The sequence below is a fragment of the Rhinopithecus roxellana genome, chromosome 1, assembly GCF_007565055.1.
Source record: "Rhinopithecus roxellana isolate Shanxi Qingling chromosome 1, ASM756505v1, whole genome shotgun sequence".
In the NCBI taxonomy this organism is placed as follows: Eukaryota; Metazoa; Chordata; class Mammalia; order Primates; family Cercopithecidae; genus Rhinopithecus; species Rhinopithecus roxellana.
The window spans coordinates 56,196,821-56,224,656 of NC_044549.1; the positions used below are offsets into that span (position 1 = coordinate 56,196,821).

The window sequence follows — 27,836 nt, forward strand, 5'->3', positions numbered from 1 at the left end:
GTCCCAAGTAGCTGGGACTACAGGTACATACCACCACGCCCAGCTAATTTTTAATTGTTTTGTAGAGATGGGGTCTTGCTGCATTGCCTAGGCTGGTCTCGAACTCCTGGGCTCAAGCAATTCTCCCACCTCAGCCTCCCAAAGTGCTAAGATTATAGCTATATATATATATATATATATATATATATATATTTTTTTTTTTTTTTTTTTTTTTTTTTGAGACGGAGTCGCTCTCTGTCACCCAGGCTGGAGTACAGTAGCACACTGGCACGGTCTTGGCTCACTGCAACCTCTGCCTCCCGGGTTCAAGCGATTCCCCTGCCTCAGCCTCCCAAGTAGCTGGGATTACAGGCGCCTGCCACCACGCCTGGCTAATTTTTTGTATTTTTAGTAGAGGCGGGGTTTCACCGTGTTAGCCAGGATGGTCTCGATCACCTGACCTTGTGAGTGATCCACCAACTTGGCCTCCCAAAGTGCTCGGATTATAGGCGTGAGCCACCGTGCCCGGCAGGCCTGGCCATATTTTTAAATATTTTTTTTAAGGAGGCAAAAGGATCCATCAAGGTAAAGTGCCTAGGGCCCATCAGTGTCAGATGTAAGAACACTCCCTGAGCACAAGACATGGAGGAATCCAGTCTCCAGAGTCACAAACAGGCCTGCCCAGCAGGGTCTGCTCCCGCCCACCCACTCCAGCCCCGGTAACATCACAAAGCCCTGCCCTAGTGCTGACAGCATGGGAGGGGCCACTGCTGGCCCAGCCCCACCCCCAACCAAGATCCCTTTGCCAGGGATTACAAAGGTAGCCCTGAGGCCTGGCCTGGCCTGGCTTCCCAATCCAAGGCCCGCCCCTTGGCCCGCCCCTGGCCTGGGTGGGGTGACCCCCTACGAAAGCTCAGAATTTCCAGCAGCCGCTCCTTCCTCCAGGAGTCTGTGGTGCTGCTGGGGTGGAATCTAGCCAGGCCCTGCTTAGGCCCCCATCCTGGGGTCAGGAAATTTGGAAGATGAGGCCCTTCAGCCCCAAGGTCAGCAGGGACAAGCGGGCAGACTGGCGGGTGTACAGGAGGGCCGGGTTGACCTGTTCTTGGTCACTGAGGCCATTGGATCGTCCTCCAATGGCTGCCAGGATTTCTGGTGGAAGAGACAGGAAGGCCTCCTCCCCTTGGTCGGGTCAGCCTTGGGGCTGAGGGCCTGGCTGTCAGCCACTCTTCCCAGAACAGATGTCATGGCCTCAGTGGCTCATGGGGAAGCAGGGTGGGCGAGCTTAGGCTAGAGCAAGTCCTGTGGGAGATGGCAGAGGCCTGGTCAGGGAAGCAACTCGGATGTGCCCTCCAGTGGCCATACTCACCTCCATGCGTCTCCTCTGCCCTCCCGGAGCCCTGCAGGTCAATGTTTAACTGAAACCAGAGCAGCGGTGGATTAATGCGCAAGGGCTCAGCCCCCCAGCCCTGAGCAGTGGGGGATCAGAGACTTTGCAACCTGTTCTCAGCTCTGCCTCCCCTGGCCAGATTGTCCTCGACCACTCCCGTGCCATGGCAGCCCACCTGCTTCCCATCTGCGCCCTCTTCCTGGCTTTACTTGATATGGCCCAAGGCTCTAGGGGCCCCTTGCTACCCAACCGGCCCTTCACCACCATCTGGAATGCAAACACCCAGTGGTGCTTGGAGAGGCACAGCGTGGACGTGGATGTCAGTATCTTCGATGTGGTAGCCAACCCAGGGCAGACCTTCCGCGGCCCTGACATGACAATTTTCTATAGCTCCCAGCTGGGCACCTATCCCTACTACACGCCCACTGGGGAGCCTGTGTTTGGTGGTCTGCCCCAGAATGCCAGCCTGATTGCCCACCTGGCCCGCACATTCCAGGACATCCTGGCTGCCATACCTGCTCCTGACTTCTCAGGGCTGGCAGTCATCGACTGGGAGGCATGGCGCCCACGCTGGGCCTTCAACTGGGACACCAAGGACATTTACCGGCAGCGCTCACGGGCTCTGGTACAGGCACAGCACCCTGATTGGCCAGTTCCTCAGGTGGAGGCAGTAGCCCAGGACCAGTTCCAGGGAGCTGCACGGGCCTGGATGGCAGGCACCCTCCAGCTGGGGCGGGCACTGCGTCCTCGTGGCCTCTGGGGCTTCTATGGCTTCCCTGACTGCTACAACTATGACTTTCTAAGCCCCAACTACACCGGCCAGTGCCCATCAGGCATCCGTGCCCAAAATGACCAGCTAGGGTGGCTGTGGAGCCAGAGCCGTGCCCTCTACCCCAGCATTTACATGCCCGCAGTGCTGGAGGGCACAGGGAAGTCACAGATGTATGTGCAGCACCGTGTGGCCGAGGCATTCCGTGTGGCTGTGGCTGCTGGTGACCCCAATCTGCCAGTGCTGCCCTATGTCCAGATCTTCTATGACATGACAAACCACTTTCTGCCCCTGGTAAGTCTTCTGTAACCTGCCCACCTTGTCAACCTGCCTTGTCAGATATTAGGTCCAGCCTTGGGGTACTTTAGCCTTGGGACATTTTCTTTTTTTCTTGTTTTTTTTTGAGACAGAGTCTCGCTCTGTCGCCCTGGCTGGAGTGCAGTGGCACGACCTCGGCTCATTGCAAGCTCTGCCTCCCAGGTTCACGCCACTCTCCTGCCTCAGCCTCCCGAGTAGCTGGCACTACAGGCACCCGCCACCACACCCGGCTAATTTTTTGTATTTTTAGTAGAGACGGGGTTTCACCATGTTAGCCAGGATGGTCTCGATCTCCTGACCTTGTGATCTGCCTGCCTCAGCCTCCGAAAGTGCTGGGATTACAGGCATGAGCCACCGTGCCTGGCCCCCAGCCTTGGGACATTTTCATCCATTCATTCTTTTTTTTTTTTTTTTTTTTTTTTTTTTTTTTTTTTGAGACGGAGTCTTGCTCTGTCACCCAGGCTGGAGTACCAGGGGCAAGATCTCAGCTCCTGCAACCTCCACCTCCCAGGTTCAAGTGATTCTCCTGCCTCAGCCTCCCGAGTAGCTGGGATTACAGGCATGCCACCAACATGCCTGGCTGATTTTTGTATTTTTAGCAGAAATGGGGTTTCACCATGTTGGCCAGGCTGGTCTTGAACTCCTGACCTCAGGTGATCTTCCCACCTCAGCCTCCCAAAATGCTGAGACTACAGGTATGAGCCACCGTGCCTGGCGCATGGGCACATCAATTGAGTGCATATTTTGTGCCAAGTTCTGTGCCAGGCACAGGCAATTCAACATTTATTGGAATGATGTAGTCCCTGTCTGCATGGAATACATAGGCTAGAGGAGGAAGCAGTTTGCCTGTGGTCCCGTGGCCAGAGCAGCCCCAGGTGAAGGTTATAAATTATTTTTCCCATCCAATGCTGTTCCAGCAGTCTGCCACAGGGTGGGAAGGAGTCGCCACAGAACTGTGCTGTCTCCTTCCCAGGATGAGCTGGAGCACAGCCTGGGGGAGAGTGCGGCCCAGGGGGCAGCTGGAGTGGTGCTCTGGGTGAGCTGGGAAAATACAAGAACCAAGGTGAGCTTAGGCCTGGCATGAGGGTGGGGGTGGGGGAGAGGTGGGGTCATTAAGCTGACTGGGTAGACCCTGACTTACCCTTTCTACCTGCAAAGTCCTGGCTGACCAGCAGGTGAGTGCCTCAATGCCCTAGGAGGGTCCATACATGACCAAGGTGTCCCTGACGCTCTCCTCCCCTCCCACCTAGGAATCATGTCAGGCCATCAAGGAGTATGTGGACACTACCCTGGGGCCCTTCATCCTGAATGTGACCAGTGGGGCCCTTCTCTGCAGTCAAGCCCTGTGCTCCAGCCATGGCCGCTGTGTCCGCCGCCCCAGCCACCCCAAAGCCCTCCTCATTCTTAACCCTGCCAGTTTCTCCATCCAGCTCACGCCTGATGGTGGACCCCTGAGCCTGCGGGGTGCCCTCTCACTTGAAGATCAGGCACAGATGGCCGTGGAGTTCAAATGTCGATGCTACCCTGGCTGGCAGGGACCGTGGTGTGAGCAGAAGAGCATGTGGTGATTGGCCACACATTGAGTTGCGCACCTTGAGAACCTAATGTACTCTGGGTCTGGCCAGGGCTTCCTCAAATACAGGCACAGTCATATAAGTCATGGTCACAGTGAAGAGTACACTCAGCCACTGTCACGGGCATATTCCCTGCACATGCATACTTACAGACTAGAACAGTGGCATAAGGAGTTAGAACCACAGCAGACACCATTCACTTCATGTCTATATGCATCCACTTGGCAAGGTCATAGACAATTCCTCCAGAGACACTGAGCCAGTCTTTGAACTGCAGCAATCACGAAGGCTGACATTCACTGAGTGCCTACTCTTTGCCAATCGCCGTGCTAAGCATTTTATGTGGACTTACTCATTCTTCAAATGAGGCTATGAGGAAACTGACTCACTCACAGTGAGGGTAAACACGTTGCCCAAGGTTGCACAGCACGAAAAGGGAGAAGTTGAGATTCAAACCCAGGCTGTCTAGCTCTGGGGGTACAGCCCTTGCACTCCTACTGAGTTTATGGTAACCAGCCCTGCACGACCCCTGAGTCTGCTGAGAGGCACCAGCCCAGCAAATAAAGCAGTCATGATTTACCTAGCTGTTTATTGAGCGCCTAAAATGTCCAGGCCCCGGTATCCAAAGGGCACAGGAAAGGCTTGTCACTCTCACCAGATTTGACGTCAGTCTAAGGGCGGCTGCTTCCCAGGGTGGGGCCCAAATTTCAGGAGGAAGCCCCACCTGATCGGACCGTTTCCAAGCTGTCCTGGGGTGGGAGGCCGGCGGGAACTGAACCTGGACCGGTCCGATCCTGGGGCGGGGCTCGCAGAGGCGGAGCCAACTGGAGGCGGGGCCTGCGCCTGGCTGAAGTGGTGACGTGTTGGGCCGGGGCAGGGCCTGGAAGAAGCCAAATCGGGGCGGTACCTAAGCTGTGACGCAAGGAGAAGGAGGCGGGGCCTGTATGGGGCCGAGTGGGGAGGAGGCTGACTCAAATGGAGATGGGGTGGAGCTCAGCAGGGGCGGAGCTCAGCTCAGCAGGGTGGAGACTGAGCCTGCGCCTGGTAGGTGTTGTGACGCGTAAACGAGGCGCGGGGCCTGAGCGGCGACGCGCGGGTGCCGGGGCACCCCGGGAGACCTTGGAACACCTTGGCGCGCCGCAGGACGCGACGGCTGCAGTACATCCGCCGCGCCGCTAGGGGCCAGCGCTGTCGGACCGAGGAGTCCGAGGTGGCGACTGAGTGAGATACCCAGCTGTGCGGAGCTAGGACGCGGAACATCCCGGAGGCCGGCATCAACATGTCAGTACCGCACCCTTCCCATTTGCTGCCTGTAGGTTCACCCCGCGCGTGCGGTCCCCAAGTGGCCATGCCACCCTGCACGCCCTCCCCGCGTCAGTCGTTCGTTTCCAGAGCATGCCGAGCCACACACACCTGCCCACAGAGTCGAGCTCTCGAAGTCCCCATTCCCAAAAGCTCCACAGCCTGTTGTGACCCACTAGAAGGGAGAGGGAAACCGAGGCTCGTGAGAGACGGAGAAGCCACTCTCTGAGGACCCCCGGAGCCCCGCCCACAGTGGGTGGGGTCGGCACTGAAGGGGTTAAGGCCGCGGGGAAGCCCGGGGCTCAGCCCTAGGGGCGGATCCTGGGCCTTCCTCACTCCAGACCAAAGGGTGCCGCTGCTGCCGAGGTGGCTGATGCAGGTGAGGGGCTTATAGCCCTGTGAATGGGGTGGGAGGTGAGGGGAGTGGGGTGCCTGTTACTGACCAGTGTTTAATTGGCCTCAAGCTCAGGAGAGGTAAGGGGAGCCAAGAGGCCCCCTCTGGAGCAGGTGAGTAGAAGGGGGGGCCCAGCTGCCCGCCCACCACTAGAAAACCCCCAGCGTAGACCTGCCTGACAGCAGGACCTTGGTTAAGATGGGAAAACAGTAGGGTTTGGGCACAGGAGGTCTAGGCCCCCAACCTGGTGACCGTTGGACACCCTGTGTATATAGGAAGGAAGCTGTGGTCCTTATCTAGGGTGCCTGCGAAACTCAGGCCAGTGGGGAACCAAGCCTGCAGAGGCAATACTGCTGTGTGGCTGTGGACCAGGCCCAGTGCTGGTGCTGCTGGGGCCCCATCTGAGGGGACACTTGGGTCTATATCCAAAGTGTCCTGAGATGGGCAGAGTTGGGAAGGGGGCCATGGGCTCCAGGCAGGGAAGGCAGTCAAGACAGGCCAAAGCTCAGCCTGATGGGTGCATGAGTGGGGCCCCAGGATCCACTAAGGCAGTGGGCATAGCCCAGGTAGTTGAAAAGGCTGGGAGCTGGAGGAGACTCAGAACATAGGGAGAAGAAAGGGACAGGAAGACTCCTGGGGCAGTTTTTCCTATGGAGGAAACCTTGAGGTAGGTTTGAGCAGGGGGTATAGTGTCTGCTTTACATCTTCTATCCCATGCCGTAGTGGTGGACTGGGAGGACTACTGGAAGACAGAAGGCCAGCAGGTGGATTGGGGCGGCTGTTTTATAGACCTGGTGGTTACAGGCCCCCTGTGAGGGGAGGTCCTGAGGAGGACAAATTTGTAGCCAGAGCAGGCTGGGGCCAGGACTCCTGGGTTCTGCCCTAGCCTTAAGCAGCTCATCCATCACTCCCAGCCTCCCTCCAATGTGGGGTAGACACCTGGATCTATCTGCCCTGCTCTATAGGGGATGGGTCTCTTCCAGGTCACCTGTGCTATCAGGTGAGTGTGGGACAAAGTGCAGCCCTACCACTCCCCAGTTCCAGTATGCATGGTCCCCCTCGCACTCTGTCAGCCCTTCCCTGCCCCAACCCCACCCTCCCTCCTGGCACAGCCCAGCATGGCTGTTATCTACAGGAGGAGAACCACTGTGGTCTGAAGAGATGCCACTGCCTGGAGACTGGGGTCTTAACCTCCAGCCTGGCACTGAGCCACCTGCAACGTAGCAGCAGGTGACCTTGGCTCCCAGCCTGACTCAGCTGAACCTGGATCCTGTGCATAGGCAAGAGCTGACTCTGAGCCCTCGCCCAGCCAAGCTGACCCCTACACTAGACCCTACACACCGGATGGAGCTGATCCTGAGTACCAGCCCAGCTAAGCTGACTCTGGATCCTGAGTGCCAGCCAAAGCTGCCCCTGGATTCCACATGCCAACCAGAGATGACCTTCAATCCTGGCCCAACTGAGCTTACCGTGGATCCTGAACACCAGCCAGAGGAGACCCCAGCTCCTAGCCTGGCTGAGTTGACCCTGGAGCCTGTGCACCGCCGACCTGAGCTCCTGGACGCTTGTGCTGACCTCATCAATGATCAGTGGCCCCGCAGCCGCGCCTCCCGCCTTCACTCCCTGGGCCAGTCCTCAGATGCATTCCCCCTCTGCCTGATGCTGCTGAGCCCCCACCCCACATCTGAAGCAGCACCCATTGTGGTGGGCCATGCCCGCCTGTCACGGGTGCTGAACCAGCCCCAGAGCCTCTTAGTGGAGACAGTGGTGGTGGCCCGGGCCCTGAGGGGCCGTGGTTTTGGCCGCTGCCTCATGGAGGGCCTGGAGGTCTTTGCTCGGGCCCGGGGCTTCCGCAAGCTGCACCTTACCACCCATGACCAGGTGCACTTCTATACCCACCTGGGCTACCAGCTGGGCAAGCCTGTGCAGGGCCTGGTCTTCACCAGTAGACGGCTGCCTGCCACCTTGCTTAATGCCTTCCCCACAGCCCCCTCTCCCCGGCCACCCTGGAAGGCCCCAAACCTGACTGCCCAAGCTGCCCCAAGGGGTCCCAAAGGACCTCCATTGCCACCACCCCCTCCCCTACCTGAGTGCCTGACCACCTCACCCCCAGTTCCATCAGGGCCCCCTTCAAAAAGCCTGCTGGAGACACAATATCAAAATGTGAGGGGGCGCCCCATATTCTGGATGGAAAAAGACATCTGAGGCCATCCAGGGCAAGGAACTGTCTTTCTGGGTCAAAAGACTGCCCTGGACAGTCTATAAGCCTCAGCCCACTGACCATACCTCAGCCCCTAGCCCCTGGGGGGCAGCTTTAGCCTGGGCATGTTTCCTGGGTATCAGTGGGGCCAGGAGGTAGCTCTGGCTCAGAGCCATCAGTGTGGCTGAATAAAGGCTCTGTTGGGTGTGGCTGTGACAGTTTATTTGTTGACCCCCCACCCTCACCTCTCCCCTCTTCTGCAGGTCCCTTATCCCTGCAGAAGTCCCCAGATCCACCTTGGTCCTAAGGCCATTGATGGGAGGATGCCTGTCCTTTGCCTTTACCCCCAACCAGGCTCAGGAGACAGGGTGGCTGTTCTCTTCCCCATTCACTCATTACCATTCACTGAGCGCCTACTGTGTGTCAAGCCCTGGACAGGACATAGGCAGTGGGTAACTAGACAAACAGGCATAGAGTAGCAGGATCCATATGGCACAGGGGAGGTACACAGGCTTTGGGAACCCAAGTGACTTCACTTCACCTGGGGATCCAGGAGACCTCCCAGGGCAATGATGTCACAGCAGAGACCTGAGTGCTAGGTAGAATTAAACCAGGCAGGTAAGGAGGTGGGAGCTGAGTGTTCTTGGAAGAGGGAACAAGGTGGACAGAGGAAAGAAGGGGACTTGTGACAGCTGTGGGAGGACACAGTGGTGTATTGACAAAGATGGGGAATATGGGAAGGAATGTACCCTCAGCTCACTGTAAAGCCCGCTTTGGTGTGCACCTGCCACTCGATGCCCGGGACATCATAGCCAGCTTGTGGTGTGGCTGCTTTAAAAGGCCCAAGAGACCCCTGGGGAAACATGCTTTCCCCAGCTCTTCCTGTAAGGATGGGGAGGAGCTGGGGGAGCTTTCCTGGCTTTCCCTGCTGTGTGGAAGGTGTGGCCATAGCTATGGACTCTAAGCTCACACCCCACTCTCTCCTGCAGGTTTCCATCCTTGGGGCATGACCACGCAACTAGGCCCAGCCCTGGTGCTGGGGGTGGCCCTGTGCCTGGGTTGTGGCCAGCCCCTGCCACAGGTCCCTGAACACCCCTTCTCTGTGCTGTGGAATGTACCCTCAGCACACTGTAAGGCCCGCTTTGGTGTGCACCTGCCACTCAATGCCCTGGGCATCATAGCCAACCGTGACCAGCATTTCCACGGTCAGAACATGACCATTTTCTACAAGAACCAACTCGGCCTCTATCCCTACTTTGGGCCCAGGGGTACAGCTCACAATGGGGGCATCCCCCAGGCTTTGCCCCTTGACCGCCACCTGGCACTGGCTGCCTACCAGATCCATCACAGCCTGAGACCCAGCTTTGCTGGCCCAGCAGTGCTGGATTGGGAGGAGTGGTGTCCACTTTGGGCTGGGAACTGGGGCCGCCGCCGGGCCTATCAGGCAGCCTCTTGGGCTTGGGCACAGCAGGTATTCCCTGACCTGGACCCTCAGGAGCAGCTCTACAAAGCCTATACTGGCTTTGAGCAGGCGGCCCGTGCACTAATGGAGGATACGCTGCGGATGGGCCAGGCACTGCGGCCCCATGGACTCTGGGGCTTCTATCGCTACCCAGCCTGCGGCAATGGCTGGCATAGTACGGCTTCCAACTATACCGGCCGCTGCCATGCAGCCACCCTTGCCCGCAACACTCAACTGCATTGGCTCTGGGCCGCCTCCAGTGCCCTCTTCCCCAGCATCTACCTCCCACCGAGGCTGCCACCTGCCCACCACCAGGCCTTTGTCCGACATCGCCTGGAGGAGGCCTTCCGTGTGGCCCTTGTTGGGCACCGACATCCCCTGCCTGTCCTGGCCTATGTCCGCCTCACACACCGGAGATCAGGGAGGTTCCTGTCCCAGGTAAGTGGAAGCTGAGGTCTAGGGGTCTTAGTCAGGAGGTATGGCCCTGTTCTAGGAAGGTCCCAGGAGAAGACCTTGCCTAGGGGTTGGTCCTAATCTAGGGGTTCTGAGTGGAAGGCCCTGTCCTGGAGTATCTGATGAGGGAGGCATGGCTCTGCCCTGGAAGATGTTGAGGGGTAGGGAGGCCCAGCCTTTGGAGTGCTGGTCTGAGGGGAGATACTCTGAGTGGAAGGCCTGAGAAGTCACTCAGAGACTCGACACAAAGGGGCCCTACTCGGGCTGGGTGAGTGGTTCACACCTATAATCCCAGTACTTTGGAAGCCTGAGATGGAAGGATTCCTTGAGGCCAAGAGTTCGAGACCAGCCTGGGCAACAGTGAGACCCTAGTCTCTACCAAAAAAACAAAATTGAGACAGAGTCTTGCTCTGTTGCCCAGTCTGGAGTGCAGTTGCACGATCTCAGCTCACTGCTGCCTCCACTTCCTGGTTCCTCCCACCTAAGTCTTCTCCCGAGTAGCTGGACTGCAGGTGCATACCACCACACCCACCTAATTTTTATATTTTTATTTATTTTTATTTTATTTTTTTGAGACAGAGTCTTGCTCTGTCGCCCAGGCTGGAGTGCAGTGGCCAGATCTCAGCTCACTGCAAGCTCCGCCTCCCGGGTTCACGCCATTCTCCTGCCTCAGCCTTCTGAGTAGCTGGGACTATAGGCGCCCGCCACCTCGCCCGGCTAGTTTTTTTGTATTTTTTAGTAGAGACGGAGTTTCACCGTGTTAGCCAGGATGGTCTCGATCTCCTGACCTCGTGATCCGCCCGTCTCAGCCTCCCAAAGTGCTGGGATTACAGGTTTGAGCCACCGCGCCCGGCCATATTTTTATAGAGATGGGATTTTGTCATGTTGCCCAGGCTGGTCTTGAACTCCTGGGCTCAAGTGAGCCTCCTGCTTTTGCCTCCCAAAGTGTGGGATTACAGGTGTGAGCCACCGTGCTCAGCCTAAAAAAATTATTAGCCAGGTGTTATGACATACGCCTGTAGTCCCAGCTACTTGGGAGGCTGAGGTGAGAGGATTACTTGATCCCAGGAGTTCAAGGCTGCAGTGAGCTATGATCATGCCACTGCACTCCAGCCTGGATGAGAGAGTAAAACGCTGCTTCTAAAACCAAACCAAACTAGAGGGGCCCTACTGTAGAGGTAGAATCACATTGTGACAGTGAACCAGAAGAGTTTCTTTTTTTTTTTTTTTTTTTTGAGACGGAGTCTCGCTCTGTCTCCCGGGCTGGAGTGCAGTGGCCGGATCTCAGCTCACTGCAAGCTCCGCCTCCCAGGTTCACGCCATTCTCCTGCCTCAGCCTCCCAAGTAGCTGGGACTACAGGCGCCCTCCACCTCGCCCGGCTAGTTTTTTGTATTTTTTTAGTAGAGACAGGGTTTCACCGTGTTAGCCAGGATGGTCTCGATCTCCTGACCTCGTGATCCACCCGTCTCGGCCTCCCAAAGTGCTGGGATTACAGGCTTGAGCCACCGCGCCCGGCCCAGAAGAGTTTCTTGAATGTGGATGTGGGCCCACATGGATCTGGCCAGCCCTGGCTTAGCAGCTCTCTGTTTCCAGGATGACCTTGTGCAGACCATTGGTGTGAGTGCAGCGCTAGGGGCAGCCGGCGTGGTGCTCTGGGGGGATCTGAGCCTCTCCAGCTCTGAGGTGATCATTGCCCCTTTGAGCCTGCCATGTAGCACATGCTGGGGTCCCAGGGTGGGGGACGGCCATGTCAAGACTATAGAGCAGGCATACTGACACAACTCTTCCCTTCTCCTCAGGAGGAGTGCTGGCATCTCCATGACTACCTGGTGGACACCCTGGGCCCCTATGTGATCAATGTGACCAGGGCAGCGATGGCCTGCAGTCACCAGCGGTGCCATGGTCACGGGCGCTGTGCCCGGCGAGATCCAGGACAGATGGAAGCCTTTCTACACCTGTGGCCAGACGGCAGCCTTGGAGATTGGAAGTCCTTCAGCTGCCACTGTTACTGCGGCTGGGCTGGCCCCACCTGCCAGGAGCCCAGGCTTGGGCCTAAAGAAGCAATATAAAGCTAGGGCCCCTGCCACTGCCTCTTCTTTTCCCTGCTGCCACTTTTCCAGTCCTGGAGCTACTCTGTCCCACTCTTGTTCTATTCAGTTTACAGTCAACCCTCCCAAGCACACACCCGGCTTCCCTTGGAATCCCTGAGGGGTAGAAGGGGCCAGAAAAAAACGCTTATAAAACCAGAGGCCCTCTGAGATCATGTGACTCCTCCATGGCAAGGAAGCAGTTCCAGAGAGAGTCAGGTTCCAGCTAGTTAGGGCTGCCAGCCTAGGGCTTTGTGCCTGCACTTCACTAGGCCCATGGAGAGGTCACAGAAGATGGGCCGTGCACGGGCAGATGGGCCCCCAAAAATCTTGCCTAAGGTCGGTAAAGTGCTAAGCTGTTGTCTGCACTGTTTCATCATAAAGTCACTTTTTTCCACTGCCTGAGGTTTGGCTGTTCCTCCTGTTATCCGAAGCTCTAAGCCCTTCCCATGGTCCACAGACCCAGAAGCAGGGGTAGGACTCGTCCCGAGTGTCCCGCTGCCAAGTGCCCTGAGAAGCCAGTCCTGCCGTGGTGCTCCTGAGGGGCGCTTGGGCGTTTACGACTGTGCACAGAGGGGGCTGGGGCGCGCGCAGGGCATTGTGGGTGCATAGTTCAGCTAGCGCGTCGTCCGCTTGTGGGCCCCAGGCGTGGACTACCATTCCCGTGGTGCTCTAACGCGCAGCCAGGCGCTGTCACCTGCGCGCTCAGGCCCCTGGGATTAGTAGTTTTAACCTCGTGGATGTGGGCCTGAATCGGATGGCCTGGAACTCGCCTTCCCGGCGACCTGCTTGGCAGGGCGGGGCGCCTCGCGAAGATGGTGGCGCGTGCGGCGTGTGGCGCCCGTCGTCTGGCCAATTCTCAGGGCAGCGCACCGGCTGGCGTCTCGTTGCCCTGGAGCCCACACCCACCGGGTCCCTGACCCCGCGCCCCCCGCGCCCGGTTCCTGGCATGCCTCGCGCCCGTAAGGGCAACACGCTCCGGAAGGGTGGTCAGCGCCGTGGAGGAGGTGAGTGGGGTGGGGGACGTGGGACAGCTGATGAGCGGCGGGCGGGGGTCCTGCTGGGTCCCCGTAGTTGTTCTCGAGGGCCCTGGGTGGGGAACCCCCTCGGCCAGCCCCGCGCAGCTTCCCAGAACTCTACCGAGGCTGGCACGTGCCCCAGCAGTCACTGGCCACGTGCGTGCCCAACTTGAGCTCGCTGCCCACTGCCTGTTGGGAGTCCGCGCTCCCAGCGGTGACCCGGCCAGCCTCTCCGGGCCTCAGTTTCCCCATTGCCTCTCCGCCTCAGTTGCCTGCTGGATGGGCAAACTCACCGGACAGAGCAGGAAGCCAGTCCCGTTGCCAAACCCTGATCCTTTCCTGGACTGGTCAAGGAAGTTGGCGGGAGTCCTGGCCTGCTCCGGTGAACAGAAGGAGGGGGATCTGTTGGGAAGCTACCTGATTAGGGCCTTGGCAGCTTGGCAGGCCTGACTCCACAAGGTGGCTGACTATCCTGGAGCCTGAGGCAGTCTTGGGACTCGCTTATCAGCTTAGACCAGGAGCCTGTCTTAATGCAGTAAACACTTATGTTTACTCTGCTGGATGGGGTGCCTACGACGCACAAATTTATTTATTTTTATTTTTGAGGGGGAGGGGAGAACAGCCGATCACAGGAAGGAGGAAATCATACGTAGGCATAACTTTAAACTGGTCACCACCATGGTGGGGTTTGGGTGGGGGACATCTAATAGGGTATGGAACATGTTCACTGAGTAGTGTCAGCCCCAGACTTAGGACTCAGGGAGACCTGAGGGGAGGTGCTTCTGGGTGAGTCCTGAGAAGATGGAGAAGAGAGCAAGTTGTGCAAAGGCTTGGCAGCTGGAGGGACCCCAGCACAGTGGAGTGAATGAGGGAAGGCTGGGCTGCTCTGGCAGGTAGGATAGTAAGATAAAATGGGAGCAGGCTGGGCGTGGTGGCTCACGTCTGTAATCCCAGCACTTTGGGAGGCCAAGGCAGGCAGATCACCTGAGGCCAGGAGTTCGAGACCTGCCTGACCAATATGGAGAAACCCCATCTCTACTAAAAAAAAATACAAAATTAACTGGGTGTGGTGGTGTATGCCTGTAATCCCAGCTACTCGGGAGGCTGAGGCAGGACAATCACTGGAACCTGGAGGCGGAGGTTGTGGTGAGCTGAGATGACGTCATTGCACTCCAGCCTGGGCAACAAGAACAAAACTCTGTCTCAAAAAAAAAAAAAGGTGATGGGGAGCAGAGGCCAGTGTGCAGGCTGGACTTCGTCCTGCAGGTGAGGGGTGTGAGTAGTTCTTAGAATTAGGGGCAGCTTGGTGATCACACCCTGTCCAAAACTCTGCCACAGCAGCCACCCTTGCCAGTGTGAGCCCTTGTCCCTGGACAGACCCCACACACAGGAGTGCACCAACCCTACTGACCTTTGGCTTTGGTTTTCCATCTCCGAGAGGAGCACCATTCTGTCTTTTGGGATTATGAGGTTGGGTGAGGTACCCCCAGCCATCCCTCATCAGTAGAGGCAAGTTGAGTGTCCTATTCCACCTTCCCCAGGTGCCCAGAGCAGTGCCCAAGCTGACTCGGGTTCCAGTGATGATGAGGCAGCCAGTGAGGCCCGCAGCACCGCCAGTGAATGCCCCAGCCTTCTCAGCACCACTGCAGAGGACAGCCTTGGTGAGAGCGGGTGGAAGTTTGACAGGGGCTTGGTGAGGGCTCCATGGGCTGAGCACAAGAAGCAGTGCTGACCAGGTGGCCTTCCAGGGGGGGATGTCGTGAATGAGCAGGGCCAGCAGGAAGACCTTGAGGAAAAGCTGAAGGAGTATGTGGACTGCCTCACAGATAAGAGGTACCCCTGGCTGCCAGCCAACTCCTACACCCAGTTCCAAGTGTGACCAAGGGAGGGCTGGCCCCCATATGACCCCCCTTCTCGACCTCCCCCAGTGCCAAGACCCGGCAGGGTGCACTTGAGAGCCTGCGCCTGGCCCTGGCGTCCCGCCTACTCCCTGACTTCTTGCTGGAGCGCCGCCTCACACTAGCTGATGCCCTGGAAAAGTGCCTCAAGAAAGGTTGGAGCTGGGGGTGCATGGGAGACTTAAACTGGGCAGACACTGGCCCCTGCTGCATAGGCTGACTGAAAAGCATCCCACAGGGAAGGGAGAAGAACAAGCCCTGGCCGCTGCTGTGCTAGGTCTGCTCTGCGTGCAGCTGGGCCCTGGACCCAAGGGTGAGGAGCTGTTCCACAGCCTGCAGCCTCTGCTGGTCTCTGTGCTCAGTGACAGCACAGCTAGCCCTGCTGCCCGGCTCCACGTGAGTGTGCCTGTGCCCCATGAAACCCTTCCTGCACCTTATCCCTCAACAGAGTGGTGGGTTCCCCCTGTCTTCAGCCTCCCTTACTCTGAGGGGAGTGAGCTCCAGGGTTGAGAACCCAGATTCATCCGCTGACTGTGGGACAGCATTGCCCTTCTCCCAACAGTGTGCTTCTGCTCTTGGCCTGGGCTGCTACGTGGCTGCTGCCGACATCCAGGTGAGTGGTCTTTGGGCACAGGTGGTAGAGCATCTAGGGCTGTAACTCTGCCTCTGAGCTCCCCTGCCTCCCTGTGCTCCTAGGACCTGGTCTCTTGCCTTGCCTGCTTAGAAAGTATTTTCAGCCGGTTCTATGGCTTGGGCAGCTCCACAACTCCTGTGGTTCCTGCCAACCTGCACGGCCTGCTCTGTGCTGCCCTGCAGGCCTGGGCATTGCTGCTCACCATTTGCCCCAGCACCCAAATCAGCCACATCCTTGACAGGTAGGGGTGGCTGTCCACTGGGATGGGGAGGGGATCTCAAAAAGGCCCCCAACCCACACATACAGCTCAGCCTGCCCCTTCTCTAGGCAGCTGACCCGGCTGCCCCAGCTCTTGTCCAGTGAAAGTGTGAACCTGCGGATCGCTGCCGGTGAAACCATTGCACTGCTCTTTGAGCTTGCCCGGGACCTTGAGGTGCGAGGGACAAGGATGGGGGGTGCTTGGTGATACCACCTGCCCATCACAGGCTGGATGCAGGGGGTGCCACAGAAAACAGAACAGCTTTAGGTCATTATGCAGAGGAGGTGGCCCCAACACAGATTCATCTGCTAGATGTCATGATGGGTGCCCTGAGCAGCAGTGTCCTGGCCTGACAGACGCCCAGGAGGGGTCAAAGGGGCCAGGCAGAGAAGAGAGGGTCTCTCAGGGAAAGGAGGGGTTTCGGCAGTGCCCTGTTCAGAGCCAGCAGAGCTCAAGCATCTACCTACCACACACCCTCCAACGCTCCCATTGCAGGAGGAGTTTGTTTATGAGGACATGGAGGCCCTCTGCAGTGTCCTGCGCACTCTGGCCACTGACAGTAACAAGTACCGTGCCAAGGCTGATCGCCGGCGCCAGCGCTCTACTTTCCGTGCCGTGCTGCACTCCGTGGAGGTGTGTGTGAGAACATATGTGTCCTAGTGAGGGTGCACTCCCAGGCATGGTAGCCAAGCCCAGTTGTGTTGGCCCCTCTACCCTGCAGGGCGGTGAACGTGAAGAAGAGATAGTGCGCTTCGGCTTTGAGGTGCTCTACATGGACAGCTGGGCTCGGCACCGGATCTACACTGCCTTCAAGGAAGTGCTGGGTTCAGGCATGCACCACCACCTCCAGGTGCGGGGATGCACAGGGAGGGGACACCTGGTGTGGCTGCTTCAGTCTGGCCTGAGCTCACTGCCCTCTGTCCCCCAGAATAATGAGCTACTCCGTGACATCTTTGGCCTGGGCCCTGTGCTGGTGCTGGATGCCACTGCCCTGAAGGCCTACAAGGTTCCACGCTTCGAGAAGGTTTGCACCCTTGGGCACCTTTCTCTTCCCCCTATTTTCTGGAGGCCTGAAATTCTGCAGAGGCTGGAAGAGGACCCCCAGCCCTTTCCCTTCCCAGCTTCCCAAGGTGTCACTCTCTGTCCCCACTCTAGCACCTGTACAATGCTGCCACCTTCAAAGCCCGGACCAAGGCTCGAAGTCGTGTGCGGGACAAGCGGGCAGACATCCTGTGAAGCAGGACCTGCTGAAGAGGAGACTTTCTATGCCCTTGGTCCGTATTTTTAACAGAAGACAGTGCAACAACTGGTCTCCACCAGTATTTGTCACTTTATTTTTTTAATGACAAAACCAAAAACAGACATGGGGTGGGTAGCTGGGGGCCCAGACACTTGGGACCCTGGCCCCTTTGTCCCTGCACTCAGCCCTGTGGCCTCTTCCTGCCCTGTCTCAGGTCAGGCTAAATATGTGCCTGTCCCAGGGGGCCTTTCCCTTCCTTTCCTTTCTCAGGCCCAGGATGACCCACTCTTAGGGGGGTGGTGGCATCTGGACAAATGCCACCACAGCAGGTGGAGAGGCAAAGCTACCTGGAATGGATTTGTGTGCTGATTTTTAAGGATTATTAGAGATAATTAAACAGAATGGTCAGGCTTCTGTGGTCTTAACCCCTGGGTATTTTTCTGTTCTCCCTCCCCATCTACCACCCCAGGCTTGAGCCCAGCTGGGTCTTCCACAATGTCACCTTTGCCCTCCAAGGCAGTCTTTCCCCAAGTGGTGCCTCTCCCACTACTCAGAGCCCAGCCTGTCTTTGAAAGCTGAGGCTGGACCCTCACTGGGAGACCTGGCAGAGTTTGGGTGATTGCTGTGGGGGCAGCTATTTCTAGACTTCAAAACCTGCCATCTGGGCTGGCCAGAGAGTGCTGATAGGCCACAGGAGGAGCCCAGAGGCTGGTGCCCCTTCCCCTGACCTTGGACCACCCAAAACAAGGCTTTGGCACCAGAGGCTTGGCTAGGCCTGGCTTGAAGAGATCAGGAGAGGCAGGCAGCTATGAAGTTAACATCGGGTTCTTGTACAAAAATCTCACCAAGGAAATAGTGTAGATGTGGCAGCCAGCAGTAGGGAAGGAGAGACCTGCCCATAGCCACTTTATTTCCCCCCCATACACACCCCCAGGCCCCAGATCCAAATGGCATCTCAGCTGGGTGTTTGGGTCTCACTGGAGTTGAGCCTCCGAAGCTGGCTGAGGCTGGCCAGGCGGAGTTTGAGTAGCGTCTCCTCCTGCGTGCGGAGCGTGTGTGCCATGATGCGCAGGGATTCGCTCTGCAGCACTGTGAATGGAAAGTGGGGGATCATCAGACCATGTGCCACCCCATGACCCCTGCAGACCCAGCCCAGGACCAGGGGCACCCAAGGGCCTCCCACACCATCTTTCATTGCTGCAGCATCTGCAGTTGGCTCCTTCCAGCTGCACAGAAGGGCCTCCCAGTCCCCACCTCCTTGCTGTCTCTTCCTGCTGGCACCCTGTGCATCCATACCACTCAGGTAGACAGCCAGGAGTGCGAGCGCCAGGCAAGTGAGCACCAGCAGCGCGAGCAGCAGCAGGAACCCTGCTCGTCTGTACACAGGGCTGCAGCCAGCTTGGGCACACAGTGACGGCGGCAAAACGCTCAGCAGCTCATTCCACGGCTGTGCCTCTTCAGTCAGACAGGGGTGCAGTGTGCCTGCTGGGTGGATGGGACATCGGGGTGGTGGGTGCACCTGCTTTCATCCCCTCCCCCAGCACATCATCCACCTCACTGTCCCCGCTCACCTCCACTGTGTAGGTCGCTGATGGACTCCACCTGGTGCAGGTGTACCTCTTGCACGTGGTTGGGGGCCAGTGGCCCCCTGCTCTGGTTGGGCATCATTGGTGCCATGGAGTCTGCAGGGCAGCGCAGGCTGATTTAGCCAGTGGTGGGTCAACCCCCTTCCTTTTACCAGGTGCTTTCAGGCAGCAGGGACTTCTGGAGGATAGGGATAGTGGGGCATTTGGTTCCAAATCCCCTAAAACTGAGTCAGGAGTGACCCTTGATTTGGATCCAGGATGATCCCAGACCCTTACAGGCTTATTCTGTATACAGGAGCAGCAGGTACGTTTGATTTGTTTCCTTCCAAGCACCCCAGGGACTCAGGCATTCCTCTGCCTGCTCATTTCTAGCAGTTTATCAGCCTTCAATGCTAAACCCGCAGCAAATGGAATTCAGTCCTGCCTCTTTTATCAGTTCTCCCTGCAGACCCAATGCCTGGCATCTTCTGGTCAGAAAGCCCTACTGTAGCCACTCTGGTGCCTTTCTCTCCTGGCCTTGGCTCTGTGTTTGTTAACATACTCTGTGTGACTCTGCTGTACATGTGTGAACCCTGCTGTTTTCATTCAACATTACTATTGGAGAGACCCTTCTTTGTTACACTGTTTCATATGCCTCTGAGTTCTCTCCCTTCACACATTTCTCTGAGGTTGCCTGGGCATCTAGGTTGTTTGCAGTGCCCCCCCCCCCATCTTTTTTTTGAGGCGGTGTTTCACTCTTGTTACCCAGGCTGGAGTGCAATGGCGTGATCTTGGCTCACTGCTGCAGTTCCCTTTTTAAATTAACCCCCAGGACATCTACCATTGAGTATGAAGGTTTTTTCCCAATTTCCTGATAGTTACTAATTTCAGTTCCCAGAAGTGGAATTATTGAATTCAAGAGCAGGGTTTGGTTTGGTTTGGTTTTGTTTTTGAGACGGAGTCTCCCTGTGTTGTCCACGCTGGAGTGCTGTCGTGATCTCGCCTCACTGCAACCTCCACCTCCTGGATTCAAGTGATTCTCCTGTGTCAGCCTCCCGACTAGCTGGGATTACAGGCATTTGCCACCACGCCCAGCTAATTTTTTCTTTTTTTTTTTCTTTTTTTTTGTTGAGACGGAGTCTTGCTCTGTCGCCCAGGCGGGAGTGCAGTGGCCGGATCTCAGCTCACTGCAAGCTCCGCCTCCCGGGTTTACACCATTCTCCTGCCTCAGCCTCCCGAGTAGCTGGGACTACAGGCGCCTGCCACCTCGCCTGGCTAGTTTTTTGTATTTTTTAGTAGAGACGGGGTTTCACCATGTTAGCCAGGATAGTCTCGATCTCCTGACCTCGTGATCCGCCCATCTCGGCCTCCCAAAGTGCTGGGATTACAGGCTTGAGCCACTGCGCCCGGCCTAATTTTTGTATTTTTAGTAGAGACGAGGATTCACCATGTTGGCCAGGCTGGTCTAGAACTCCTGACCTCAAGTGATCTGCCCGCCTCGGCCTTCCAGAGTCCTGGCATTTACAGGCATGAGCCACTGCATTCGGCCATTTTTGGTTTTTGTTTTGGTTTTTTTAAGATGGAGTCTCCCTCTGTCACCCAGGCTGGAGTGCAGTGGCAGGATCTCGGCTCACTGCAACCTCTGTCTGCCAGGTTCAAGCAATTCTCTGCCTCAGCCTCCCAAGTAGCTGGGATTACAGGTGCCTTCCACCACACCCAGCTACTTTTTATATTTTTAGTGGACATGGGGTTTCACCATCTTGGCCAGGCTGGTCTTGAACCTCTGACCTTATGATCCACCCGCCTCAGCCTCCCAAAGTGCTGGGATTTATAGGCGTGAGCCACTGTGCCTGGCCTGTTTTTTTGTTTTTGAGACAAGAGTCTTGCTCTGTTGCCCAGACTGGAGTGCAGTGGCGCAATCTTGGCTCATTGCAACCTCCACCTCCTGGGTTCAAGTGATTCTTCTGTTTCATCTTCCCGCGTAGCTGAGATTACAGATGTGCACCACCACGCCCTGCTAATTTTTGTATTTTCAGTAGAAACGAGGTTTCACCATGTTGGCTAGGCTGGTCTCAAACTCCTGACCTCAAATGATCCACACCTAAAATGATCCACACCCTCAGACTCCCAAAGTGCTGGGATTACAGGCGTGAGCCACAGCGCCTGAGATTATTATTATTATTATTTTGAGATGGAGTCGCTCCATCTGGAGTGTAGTGGTGTGATCTCAGCTCACTGCAATCACCCCCTCCTGGGTTCAAGCAATTCCCCTGTCTTAGCCTCCCAAGTAGTTGGGATTATAGGCACCCACCACCGCCCCCAGCTGATTTTTTTGTATTTTAGTAGAGAAGGGGTTTCACCATGTTGGCTAGGATGGTCTCAATCTCCTGACCTCATGATCAGCCCTCCTGGGCCTCCCAAAGTACTGGGATTACACGTGTGAGCCACCGCGCCTGGCTGGTGTTTTTGTTTGTTTGTTTGTTTTCTGAGACAGAGTCTTGCTCTCTCACAAGGCTGGAGTCTTGGCTCACTGCAACCTCCGCCTCCTCGGTTCAACCGATTCTCCTGCCTCAGCCTCCCGAGTGGCTGGAACTACAGGCGCGTGCCACCATGCCCGGCTAATTTTTGTATTTTTAGTAGAGATGGGGTTTCACTATGTTGGCCAGGATGGTCTCGTTCTCTTCACCTCATGATCCCCTCTCCTCGGCCTCCCAAAGTGCTGGGATTACAGGCATGAGCCACTGCACCCGGCCTTTCATTTCTTTGAGATAGAGTCTTACTGTGTCACCCAGACTGGAGTATAGTGGCATGATCTCGGCTCACTGCAACTTCTGCCTCCTGGGTTCAAGCAATTTTCCTGCCTCAGCCTGCCCAGTAGCTGGGATTACAGGCACGTGCCACCATGCCTGGCTAATTTTTGCATTTTTAGTACAGCTGGGTTTCACCATGTTGGCCACGCTGGTCTTGAACTCCTGACCTCAAGTCATCTGCCCATCTTGTCCTCCCAAAGTGCTGGGTTTACAGGCATGAGCCACCGTACCTGGCCAATATTTAATTATATTTTCTGGTTGTTCTTTTTTTTTTTTTTTTTTTTGAGACGGAGTCTCGCTCTGTCGCCCAGGCTGGAGTGCAGTGGCCGGATCTCAGCTCACTGCAAGCTCCGCCTCCTGGGTTTATGCCATTCTCCCGCCTCAGCCTCCCGAGTAGCTGGGACTACAGGCACCCGCCACTTCGCCCTGCTAGTTTTTTGTATTCTTTTAGTAGAGACGAGGTTTCACTGTGTTAGCCAGGATGGTCTCGATCTCCTGACCTTGTGATCCGCCCGTCTCGGCCTCCCAAAGTGCTGGGATTACAGGCTTGAGCCACCGCGCCCGGCCTTTTCTGGTTGTTCTTTAACTTGATTTTTAAAAATCCTGGTCCAGATACCAAGAGCTCCAGATACCCACCTGGAAACTGATAACAGTGGGGAAGAGCATTGCGGGGACACCTCCAGATAGAAGCAAGGATGGCCTTGCACTCTGGGACTGTCATTCTCAGGACAGTAACTCAACCTCCATGATTTACTTGAAACTGCCTCTTGACATGCCCAAAAGCAAGTACAACAAAAGCAAGTGCTGCCAGTCATTATGTCTGGGTGGTGGGTTTAAGGTCATATTAAATTCTCTCTTTGGGCTGGGCACTGTGGCTTATGCCTGTAATCCCAGCACTTTGGGAGGCCAAGGCAGGAGGATCAAGAGTCTAAGAGTTTGAGACCAGCCAGGGCAACTTAGGGAGACCCCATCTCTACAAAAAAACTAAAGATTAGGGCCGGGCGTGGTGGCTCACGCCTGTAATCCCAGCACTTCGGGAGTGGGAGGTGGGCGGATCACGAGGTCAGGAGTTCGAGATCAGCCTGGTCAACATGGTGAAACCCTGTCTGTACTAAAAATACAAAAAATTAGCCAGGCATGGTGACGAGCACCTGTAGTTCCAGCTACCCAGGAGGCCGAGGCAGAAGAATCGCCTCAACCCAGGAGGCAGAGCTTGCGGTGACCCAAGCTCAAGCCACTGCACTGCAGCCTGGGCGACAGAGCTAGACTTCATCTCAAGAAAAAAAAAAAAAAATTAAAGATTAGTTTGGTATGGTGGCATGCTTCTGTGGTCCCAGCTTCTCAGGAGGCTGTGGTGGGAGGGTTGCTTGAGTCCAGGAGGTCGAGGCTGCAGTCAGCTGTGATCGTGCCACTGCACTCCAGCCTGGGCAACAGACTAAGACCCTGTCTCAAAAAGAAAAAAAAAAAAAAATTCCCTGCTGCAGGGTGTGGTGGCGCACACCTATAATCCCAGCACTTTGTGAGGCAGGTGCAAGCGGATCACAAGGTCAGGAGTTTGAGACTAGCCTGGCCAACAGGGTGAAACCCCATCTCTACCAAAAATATTTAAAAATTAGCCAGGTATGGTGACAGGCGCCTGTAGTCCCAGCTACTCAGGAAGCTGAGACAGGAGAATCACTTGAACCTGGGAGGCAGAGGTTGCAGTGAGCAGAGATCACGCCACTGCACTCCAGCCTGGGCGACAGAGCAAGACTGTGTCTCAAAAAAAAAAAAAAAAATCCCTCTTTGTACTTTGTTGTGCTTTTCTCACACTTTCTAAATTGAATGTGAATTATTATAGGAAAAACACACAGTAAATGTTATTGTTAAGATCCCAAAAGAGGCCAGGCATGGTGGCTCATGTGTCTAATCCCAGCATTTTGAAAGGCCAAGGTGGCTGGCCGGGCGTGGTGGCTCACGACTGTAATCCCAGCACTTTGGGAGGCTGAGGCGGGTGGACCACGAGGTCAGGAGATCGAGACTATCCCAGCTAACACAGTGAAACCCCATCTCTACTAAAAATACAAAAAATTAGCCAGGCATGGTGGTGGGCGCCTATAATCCCAGCTACTCAGGAGGCTGAGGCAGGAGAATGGCGTGAACCTGGGGGAGGCGGAGCTTGCAGTGAGCCCAGATCGAGGCACTGCACTCCAGCCTGGGCGACAGAGCAAGACTCCATCTCAAAAAAAAAAAAAAAAGGCTGGGCACAGTGGCTTGGCTCACGCCTGTAATCCCAGCACTTTGGGAGGCCGAGGCGAGCACATCACAAGGTCAGGGGATCGAGACCATCCTGGCTAACCTGGTGAAACCCTATCTCTACTAAAATACAAAAAATTAGCTGGGCGTGGTGGCGGGCGTCTGTAGTCCCAGCTATTCGGGAGGCTAAGGCAAGAGAATGGCATGAACCCGGAAGGCGGAGCTTGGAGTGAGCGGAGACTGCGACACTGTACCACTCCAGCCTGGGCAAGAGCAAGACTCTGTCTCAAAAAAAAAAAAAAAAAAAAAAGGCCGGGCGCGGTGGCTCAAGCCTGTAATCCCAGCACTTTGGGAGGCCGAGACGGGCGGATCACGAGGTCGGGAGATCGAGACCATCCTGGCTAACACGGTGAAACCCCGTCTCTACTAAAAAGTACAAAAAAAACTAGCCGGGCGAGGTGGCAGGCGCCTGTAGTCCCAGCTACTCCGGAGGCTGAGGCAGGAGAATGGCGTGAACCCGGGAGGCGGAGCTTGCAGTGAGCTGAGATCCGGCCACTGCACTCCAGCCTGGGCGACAGAGCGAGACTCCGTCTAAAAAAAAAAAAAAAAAAGAGAGAGAAAAGAAAAGCCAAGGTGGCCAAGGTGGCCAAGGTGGGAGGATTGGATTGGTTGAGGCCAGGAGTTCAAGATCAGGTAGACCTTTCTCTACACACACACACGCGCGCGCGCGCGGGCGCGCGCGGGCAGGTACAAAGGAGGTAAACATTTCCTCCTACCAGGGGCCAGGCTCCTCTCCTGCGATGTTGAAAATGTTGGCAGTGGCCGGGCGCGGTGGCTCAAGCCTGTAATCCCAGCACTTTGGGAGGCCGAGACGGGCGGATCACGAGGTCAGGAGATCGAAACCATCCTGGCTAACACAGTGAAACCCCGTCTCTACTAAAAAATACAAAAAAAAACCTAGCCGGACGAGGTGGCGGGCACCTGTAGTCCTAGCTACTTGGGAGGCTGAGGCAGGAGAATGGCGTGAACCCGGGAGGCGGAGTTTGCAGTGAGCCGAGATCCGGCCACTGCACTCCAGCCTGGGCCACAGAGCGAGACTCCGCCTCAAAAAAAAAAAAAAAGGCCGGGCGCGGTGGCTCAAGCCTGTAATCCCAGCACTTTGGGAGGCCGAGATGGGCGGATCACGAGGTCAGGAGATCGAGACCATCCTGGCTAATACGGTAAAACCCCGTCTCTACTAAAAAAATACAAAAAACTAGCTGGGCGCGGTGGCGGGCGCCTATAGTCCCAGCTACTCGGGAGGCTGAGGCAGGAGAATGGCGGGAACCCGGGAGGCGGAGCTTGCAGTGAGCTGAGATCTGGCCACTGCACTCCAGACTCCAGCCTGGGCGACAGAGCGAGACTCCGTCTCAAAAAAAAAAAAAAAAAAAGAAAGAAAGAAAATGTTGGCAGTGGCTCACGCCTGTAATCCCAACACTTTGGGAGGCCAAGGTGGGTGGATCACCTGAGGTCAGGAGTTTGAGACCAGCCTGGTCAACATGGTGAAACCTTGTCTCTACTAAAAATACAAAAATTAGCTGGGCATGGTAGCACATGCCTGTAGTCCCAGCTACTCGGGAGGCTGAGACAGGAGAATCGCTCGAATCTGGGAGGCAGAGGTTGCAGTGAGCTGAGATCGTGCCACTGCACTCCAGCCTGGGTGACAGAGTGAGACTCCATCTCAAAAAAGCAAACAAAAAAACAAATTAGCCGGGCGTGGTGGTGCATGCCTGTAATCCCAGCTACTCAGGAGAGTGAGGCAGGAGAATCGCTTGAACCCAAGAGGTGGAGGTTGCAGTGAGCCAAGACCGCACCACTGCACTCCAGCCTGGGTGACAAAAAATTTTAAAAAGTTGGGGCCGGGCATGGTGGCTCACACCTGTAATCCCAGCACTTTGGGAGGCTGAGGTGGGTGGCTCACGAGGTCAGGAGTTCAAGACCAGCCTGGCCAAGATGGTGAAACCCTGTTTCCACTAGAAATACAAAAATTAGCTAGGCATGATGGCAGGCGCCTGTAATCCCAGCTACTTGGGAGGCTGAGGCAGAGAACTGCTTGAACCTGGGAGGCGGAGGTTGCAGTGAGCCGAGATCACGCCACTGTACTCCAGCCTAGACGAGAGAGTGAGACTCCTTCTCGGAAAAAAAAAAAAAAAAAAAAAAAGTTGCCAGGCGCGGTGGCTCAAGCCTGTAATCCCAGCACTTTGGGAGGCCAAGATGGGCGGATCACGGGGTCAGGAGATCGAGACCATCCTGGCTAACACGGTGAAACCCCGTCTCTACTAAAAGTACAAAAAACTAGCCAGGTGAGGTGGCGGGCGCCTGTAGTCCCAGCTACTCTGGAGGCTGAGGCAGGAGAATGGCGTAAACCCGGGAGGCGGAGGTTGCAGTGAGCCGAGATCCGGCCACTGCACTCCAGCCTGGGCTGGATAAGAGGAGCTTGCTAGCTAGGCCAAGCTCTGTTGTGGGCTATAAGGTGGAGCCATGGAGCAGACAGTCCTACGTCCTGGCCAGTACTGGACCTGTAGCTTCCTAGATTCCTGCTGTCCTGGCTCCTCTGAGCATCAGTACTTCTTATATGCAGTGGTGCAGTTAGGCGAGTGGCCACCCAACTCTTGACTAGCTGAGTCTCAGTCTGACCGGGCCAAGGGACCCCCAACCCTAAGGCAGTTGGGGATATTTAGACCCAAGTCAGGGGAGGCCAGAGGCCTATCTACTTTTCAGTCCATGGGGCAGGTACCCAAATGCTTTCTGGAACACTGCCCACCCCAATCCCAGCTTCCTCCCTTAAGAGCTGAACTGGCCAGGCAGCTGCCTGGACGCCCACACCCACCTGAGCACAGCCTGTAGTTGACCCACTCCTAACTGGGTAGCTTCCCCCATTCCTCCTTAATGTCCCTAGCAGGGGAAACTGAAGCGGGGCCTGAGGTGACAAGGGGTTCCAAGCATGGCAGGCTTTTCCTCCCTGCATAGGGGGCAGGTCCTTTTACTGGAGCTGGGGCATGAAAATGGGTAACTAACTTACTCAAGACAGTGAGGTCAGTGGGACAGAGGGTGGGTCTCTCCATGGTCCACAAGGTCACAGGACTGAGGGCTTGCCCTCCCTCATGGTCACCCTCTCCTACCTTCTTGGGTCTCCTCAGGCATGGCAAGCAGTGGGCAGTCGGTGGCCGATGATGGCATCCAGTAGCAGGACTGGACAAAGGCAGCAGTGGCTCCTTTGAGAGCCAGGGAAGGCCTGGCTGCCTCCCAGTCTTGGCCTAAAATAGGCCTGAGCTCAGCCCACTGGGCTATATTTAGAGGGGGCAGCCCTCAGCCATGGGAAGGGGCAGAGTGATCCACGTGGGCCAGCCTGGACTATCTACCTGGTGAGGGAGCCAGCCAGGAGCCTGCCTCCACTAGCCTAGGTGCCCAGGGACCTTCAAGAGGAAGTGCACCTCCCTATACATCCAGAATGGCCACCCCAGGCTCAGCAAGGACCCACGTGGCAGCCAAGGCAGACAAGGAACCCCTGTGCATCTCTACTCGGCCATCCCTCCACCCCTGCAGACTCTTACCCACAGCCCAGTCATCTCTCCTCCCAGCGAACACAAGACAAGCGGCCTCCACTGCATGACCTGCTAGCACACAATACTGTTGTTGTGTGTGTCTTATAGAGGGTGATGGACAGCTGAAGCCTGATGCCATGAGGGTTCTGATAGCCTCACAAGTGGGCAGATACACCCACAGCACCCATGCTGGCCAGTGGGTGGACCTAGGTTGGAGGCTGGTTCATTTGTTACTAAGCTTACAACCTTAGGTAAAGGATCTCTCCTCCCTGAACTCAGTTTGCTCATGTGTAAAGTCGGAATAACAGTGGCTTCTCCCTGGCAGTGTACACTGAGAACCACATCTGGAGCATGTATCACAATCCACGGTTTTGGTCCTCCCCTGCTCCCATCTCGACAAGGGCAGACAGGTCGCATAAGGTTGTGTAAGGATGCACATTACTGCTTACCTTGAAGGGAGGAGGTGGTCCAGCTTCCAGCTTTCCCTCTGTGGTTGGATCCCTGTGCCCTTCCTTCCCAGTGGGGGCAAAGCAAGACTGTGGGCTCTACTTCCTACACACCTCAAACCTGTCACTCTGCTGTCTCACACTGGCCTCCCTGATGTTCCTCAAAGTTAACAAGCTTGTTACCACCTCAGGGGCTTGGTGGTGGCTGTTCCCTCCTGGA

The 27,836-nt window shown here is 56.2% G+C and overlaps 5 protein-coding genes across 20 annotated transcripts; 4 read left to right on the forward strand and 1 right to left on the reverse strand.

The window, feature by feature from the left end:
• The first annotated feature begins 481 nt into the window (after positions 1–481).
• Positions 482–4,607, forward strand: HYAL1 (hyaluronidase 1). Of its 4 annotated transcripts, none has more exons than XM_010369186.2 (4): positions 493–1,022; positions 1,375–2,429; positions 3,427–3,516; positions 3,704–4,607. In XM_010369186.2, the coding sequence occupies exons 2-4, from the start codon at positions 1,530–1,532 to the stop codon at positions 4,019–4,021; spliced, it is 1,308 nt and encodes a 435-aa protein (XP_010367488.1). In that variant the 5' UTR covers positions 493–1,022; positions 1,375–1,529; the 3' UTR covers positions 4,022–4,607. The 4 variants fall into 4 exon arrangements, with proteins under 4 accessions (XP_030793421.1, XP_010367488.1, XP_010367484.1 ...); XM_010369182.2 differs by having other exon boundaries at positions 1,383–2,429; XM_030937466.1 differs by having other exon boundaries at positions 493–2,429.
• A 443-nt stretch (positions 4,608–5,050) lies between these two features.
• On the forward strand, positions 5,051–12,329 carry HYAL3 (hyaluronidase 3). 4 transcript variants are annotated; one of them, XM_010369223.2, is made up of 4 exons: positions 5,051–5,308; positions 8,913–9,823; positions 11,433–11,522; positions 11,639–12,329. In XM_010369223.2, the coding sequence occupies exons 2-4, from the start codon at positions 8,930–8,932 to the stop codon at positions 11,906–11,908; spliced, it is 1,254 nt and encodes a 417-aa protein (XP_010367525.1). In that variant the 5' UTR covers positions 5,051–5,308; positions 8,913–8,929; the 3' UTR covers positions 11,909–12,329. The 4 variants fall into 4 exon arrangements, with proteins under 4 accessions (XP_010367525.1, XP_010367534.1, XP_010367515.1 ...); XM_010369213.2 differs by lacking the exon at positions 5,051–5,308 and adding an exon at positions 5,586–5,708; XM_010369232.2 differs by lacking the exon at positions 11,433–11,522 and having other exon boundaries at positions 5,112–5,308.
• NAA80 (N(alpha)-acetyltransferase 80, NatH catalytic subunit) lies at positions 5,095–8,129 on the forward strand. Of its 4 annotated transcripts, none has more exons than XM_010369194.2 (2): positions 5,095–5,308; positions 6,859–8,129. In XM_010369194.2, exon 2 carries the CDS (start codon positions 7,068–7,070, stop codon positions 7,926–7,928), a length of 861 nt encoding a protein of 286 aa, XP_010367496.1. In that variant the 5' UTR covers positions 5,095–5,308; positions 6,859–7,067; the 3' UTR covers positions 7,929–8,129. The 4 variants fall into 4 exon arrangements, with proteins under 4 accessions (XP_010367496.1, XP_030793695.1, XP_010367501.1 ...); XM_030937835.1 differs by having other exon boundaries at positions 5,106–5,308; positions 7,004–8,129; XM_010369199.2 differs by lacking the exon at positions 5,095–5,308 and adding an exon at positions 5,573–5,708.
• A 224-nt stretch (positions 12,330–12,553) lies between the features above and the next one.
• IFRD2 (interferon related developmental regulator 2) lies at positions 12,554–17,401 on the forward strand. Of its 3 annotated transcripts, XM_010369257.2 has the most exons (12): positions 12,554–12,933; positions 14,487–14,606; positions 14,694–14,778; positions 14,874–14,998; positions 15,082–15,239; positions 15,406–15,456; positions 15,540–15,718; positions 15,805–15,910; positions 16,232–16,369; positions 16,458–16,586; positions 16,665–16,760; positions 16,892–17,401. In XM_010369257.2, exons 1-12 carry the CDS (start codon positions 12,684–12,686, stop codon positions 16,970–16,972), a joined length of 1,518 nt encoding a protein of 505 aa, XP_010367559.2. In that variant the 5' UTR covers positions 12,554–12,683; the 3' UTR covers positions 16,973–17,401. The 3 variants fall into 3 exon arrangements, with proteins under 3 accessions (XP_010367559.2, XP_010367565.1, XP_010367571.2); XM_010369269.2 differs by lacking the exon at positions 14,694–14,778 and having other exon boundaries at positions 12,564–12,933; XM_010369263.2 differs by lacking the exons at positions 15,540–15,718; positions 15,805–15,910.
• LSMEM2 (leucine rich single-pass membrane protein 2) lies at positions 17,049–26,885 on the reverse strand. 5 transcript variants are annotated; one of them, XM_010369240.2, is made up of 4 exons: positions 26,748–26,858; positions 18,548–18,658; positions 18,273–18,461; positions 17,049–18,065 (listed from the first exon to the last, which is right to left on the reverse strand). In XM_010369240.2, exons 1-4 carry the CDS (start codon positions 26,803–26,805, stop codon positions 17,932–17,934), a joined length of 492 nt encoding a protein of 163 aa, XP_010367542.1. In that variant the 5' UTR covers positions 26,806–26,858; the 3' UTR covers positions 17,049–17,931. The 5 variants fall into 5 exon arrangements, with proteins under 5 accessions (XP_010367542.1, XP_010367547.1, XP_030794006.1 ...); XM_010369245.2 differs by having other exon boundaries at positions 17,053–18,065; positions 18,273–18,458; positions 26,748–26,885; XM_030938146.1 differs by having other exon boundaries at positions 17,540–18,065; positions 18,273–18,458; positions 18,548–18,740; positions 26,748–26,863.
• Between the last annotated feature and the right edge of the window lie 951 nt (positions 26,886–27,836).

Excerpts from the sequence above, each read along its gene's own strand:
- HYAL1 (XM_030937466.1), top strand. The coding sequence starts at position 1,530 with ATGGCAGCCCACCTGCTTCCCATCTGCGCCCTCTTCCTGGCTTTACTT. Across the intron at positions 2,430-3,426 it reads CAAACCACTTTCTGCCCCTG|GATGAGCTGGAGCACAGCCT; the intron begins GTAAGTCTTCTG and ends TCTCCTTCCCAG. Across the intron at positions 3,517-3,703 it reads GGGAAAATACAAGAACCAAG|GAATCATGTCAGGCCATCAA; the intron begins GTGAGCTTAGGC and ends CCTCCCACCTAG.
- HYAL3 (XM_010369223.2), top strand. The coding sequence starts at position 8,930 with ATGACCACGCAACTAGGCCCAGCCCTGGTGCTGGGGGTGGCCCTGTGC. Across the intron at positions 9,824-11,432 it reads CAGGGAGGTTCCTGTCCCAG|GATGACCTTGTGCAGACCAT; the intron begins GTAAGTGGAAGC and ends CTCTGTTTCCAG. Across the intron at positions 11,523-11,638 it reads TGAGCCTCTCCAGCTCTGAG|GAGGAGTGCTGGCATCTCCA; the intron begins GTGATCATTGCC and ends CCTTCTCCTCAG.
- IFRD2 (XM_010369257.2), top strand. The coding sequence starts at position 12,684 with ATGGCCTGGAACTCGCCTTCCCGGCGACCTGCTTGGCAGGGCGGGGCG. Across the intron at positions 15,719-15,804 it reads ATCAGCCACATCCTTGACAG|GCAGCTGACCCGGCTGCCCC; the intron begins GTAGGGGTGGCT and ends CCCCTTCTCTAG. Across the intron at positions 16,761-16,891 it reads AGGTTCCACGCTTCGAGAAG|CACCTGTACAATGCTGCCAC; the intron begins GTTTGCACCCTT and ends TCCCCACTCTAG.
- LSMEM2 (XM_010369240.2), bottom strand. The coding sequence starts at position 26,805 with ATGCCATCATCGGCCACCGACTGCCCACTGCTTGCCATGCCTGAGGAG. Across the intron at positions 18,462-18,547 it reads CAGCGACCTACACAGTGGAG|CAGGCACACTGCACCCCTGT; the intron begins GTGAGCGGGGAC and ends CCATCCACCCAG. Across the intron at positions 18,066-18,272 it reads CCTGGCTGTCTACCTGAGTG|TGCTGCAGAGCGAATCCCTG; the intron begins GTATGGATGCAC and ends TTCCATTCACAG.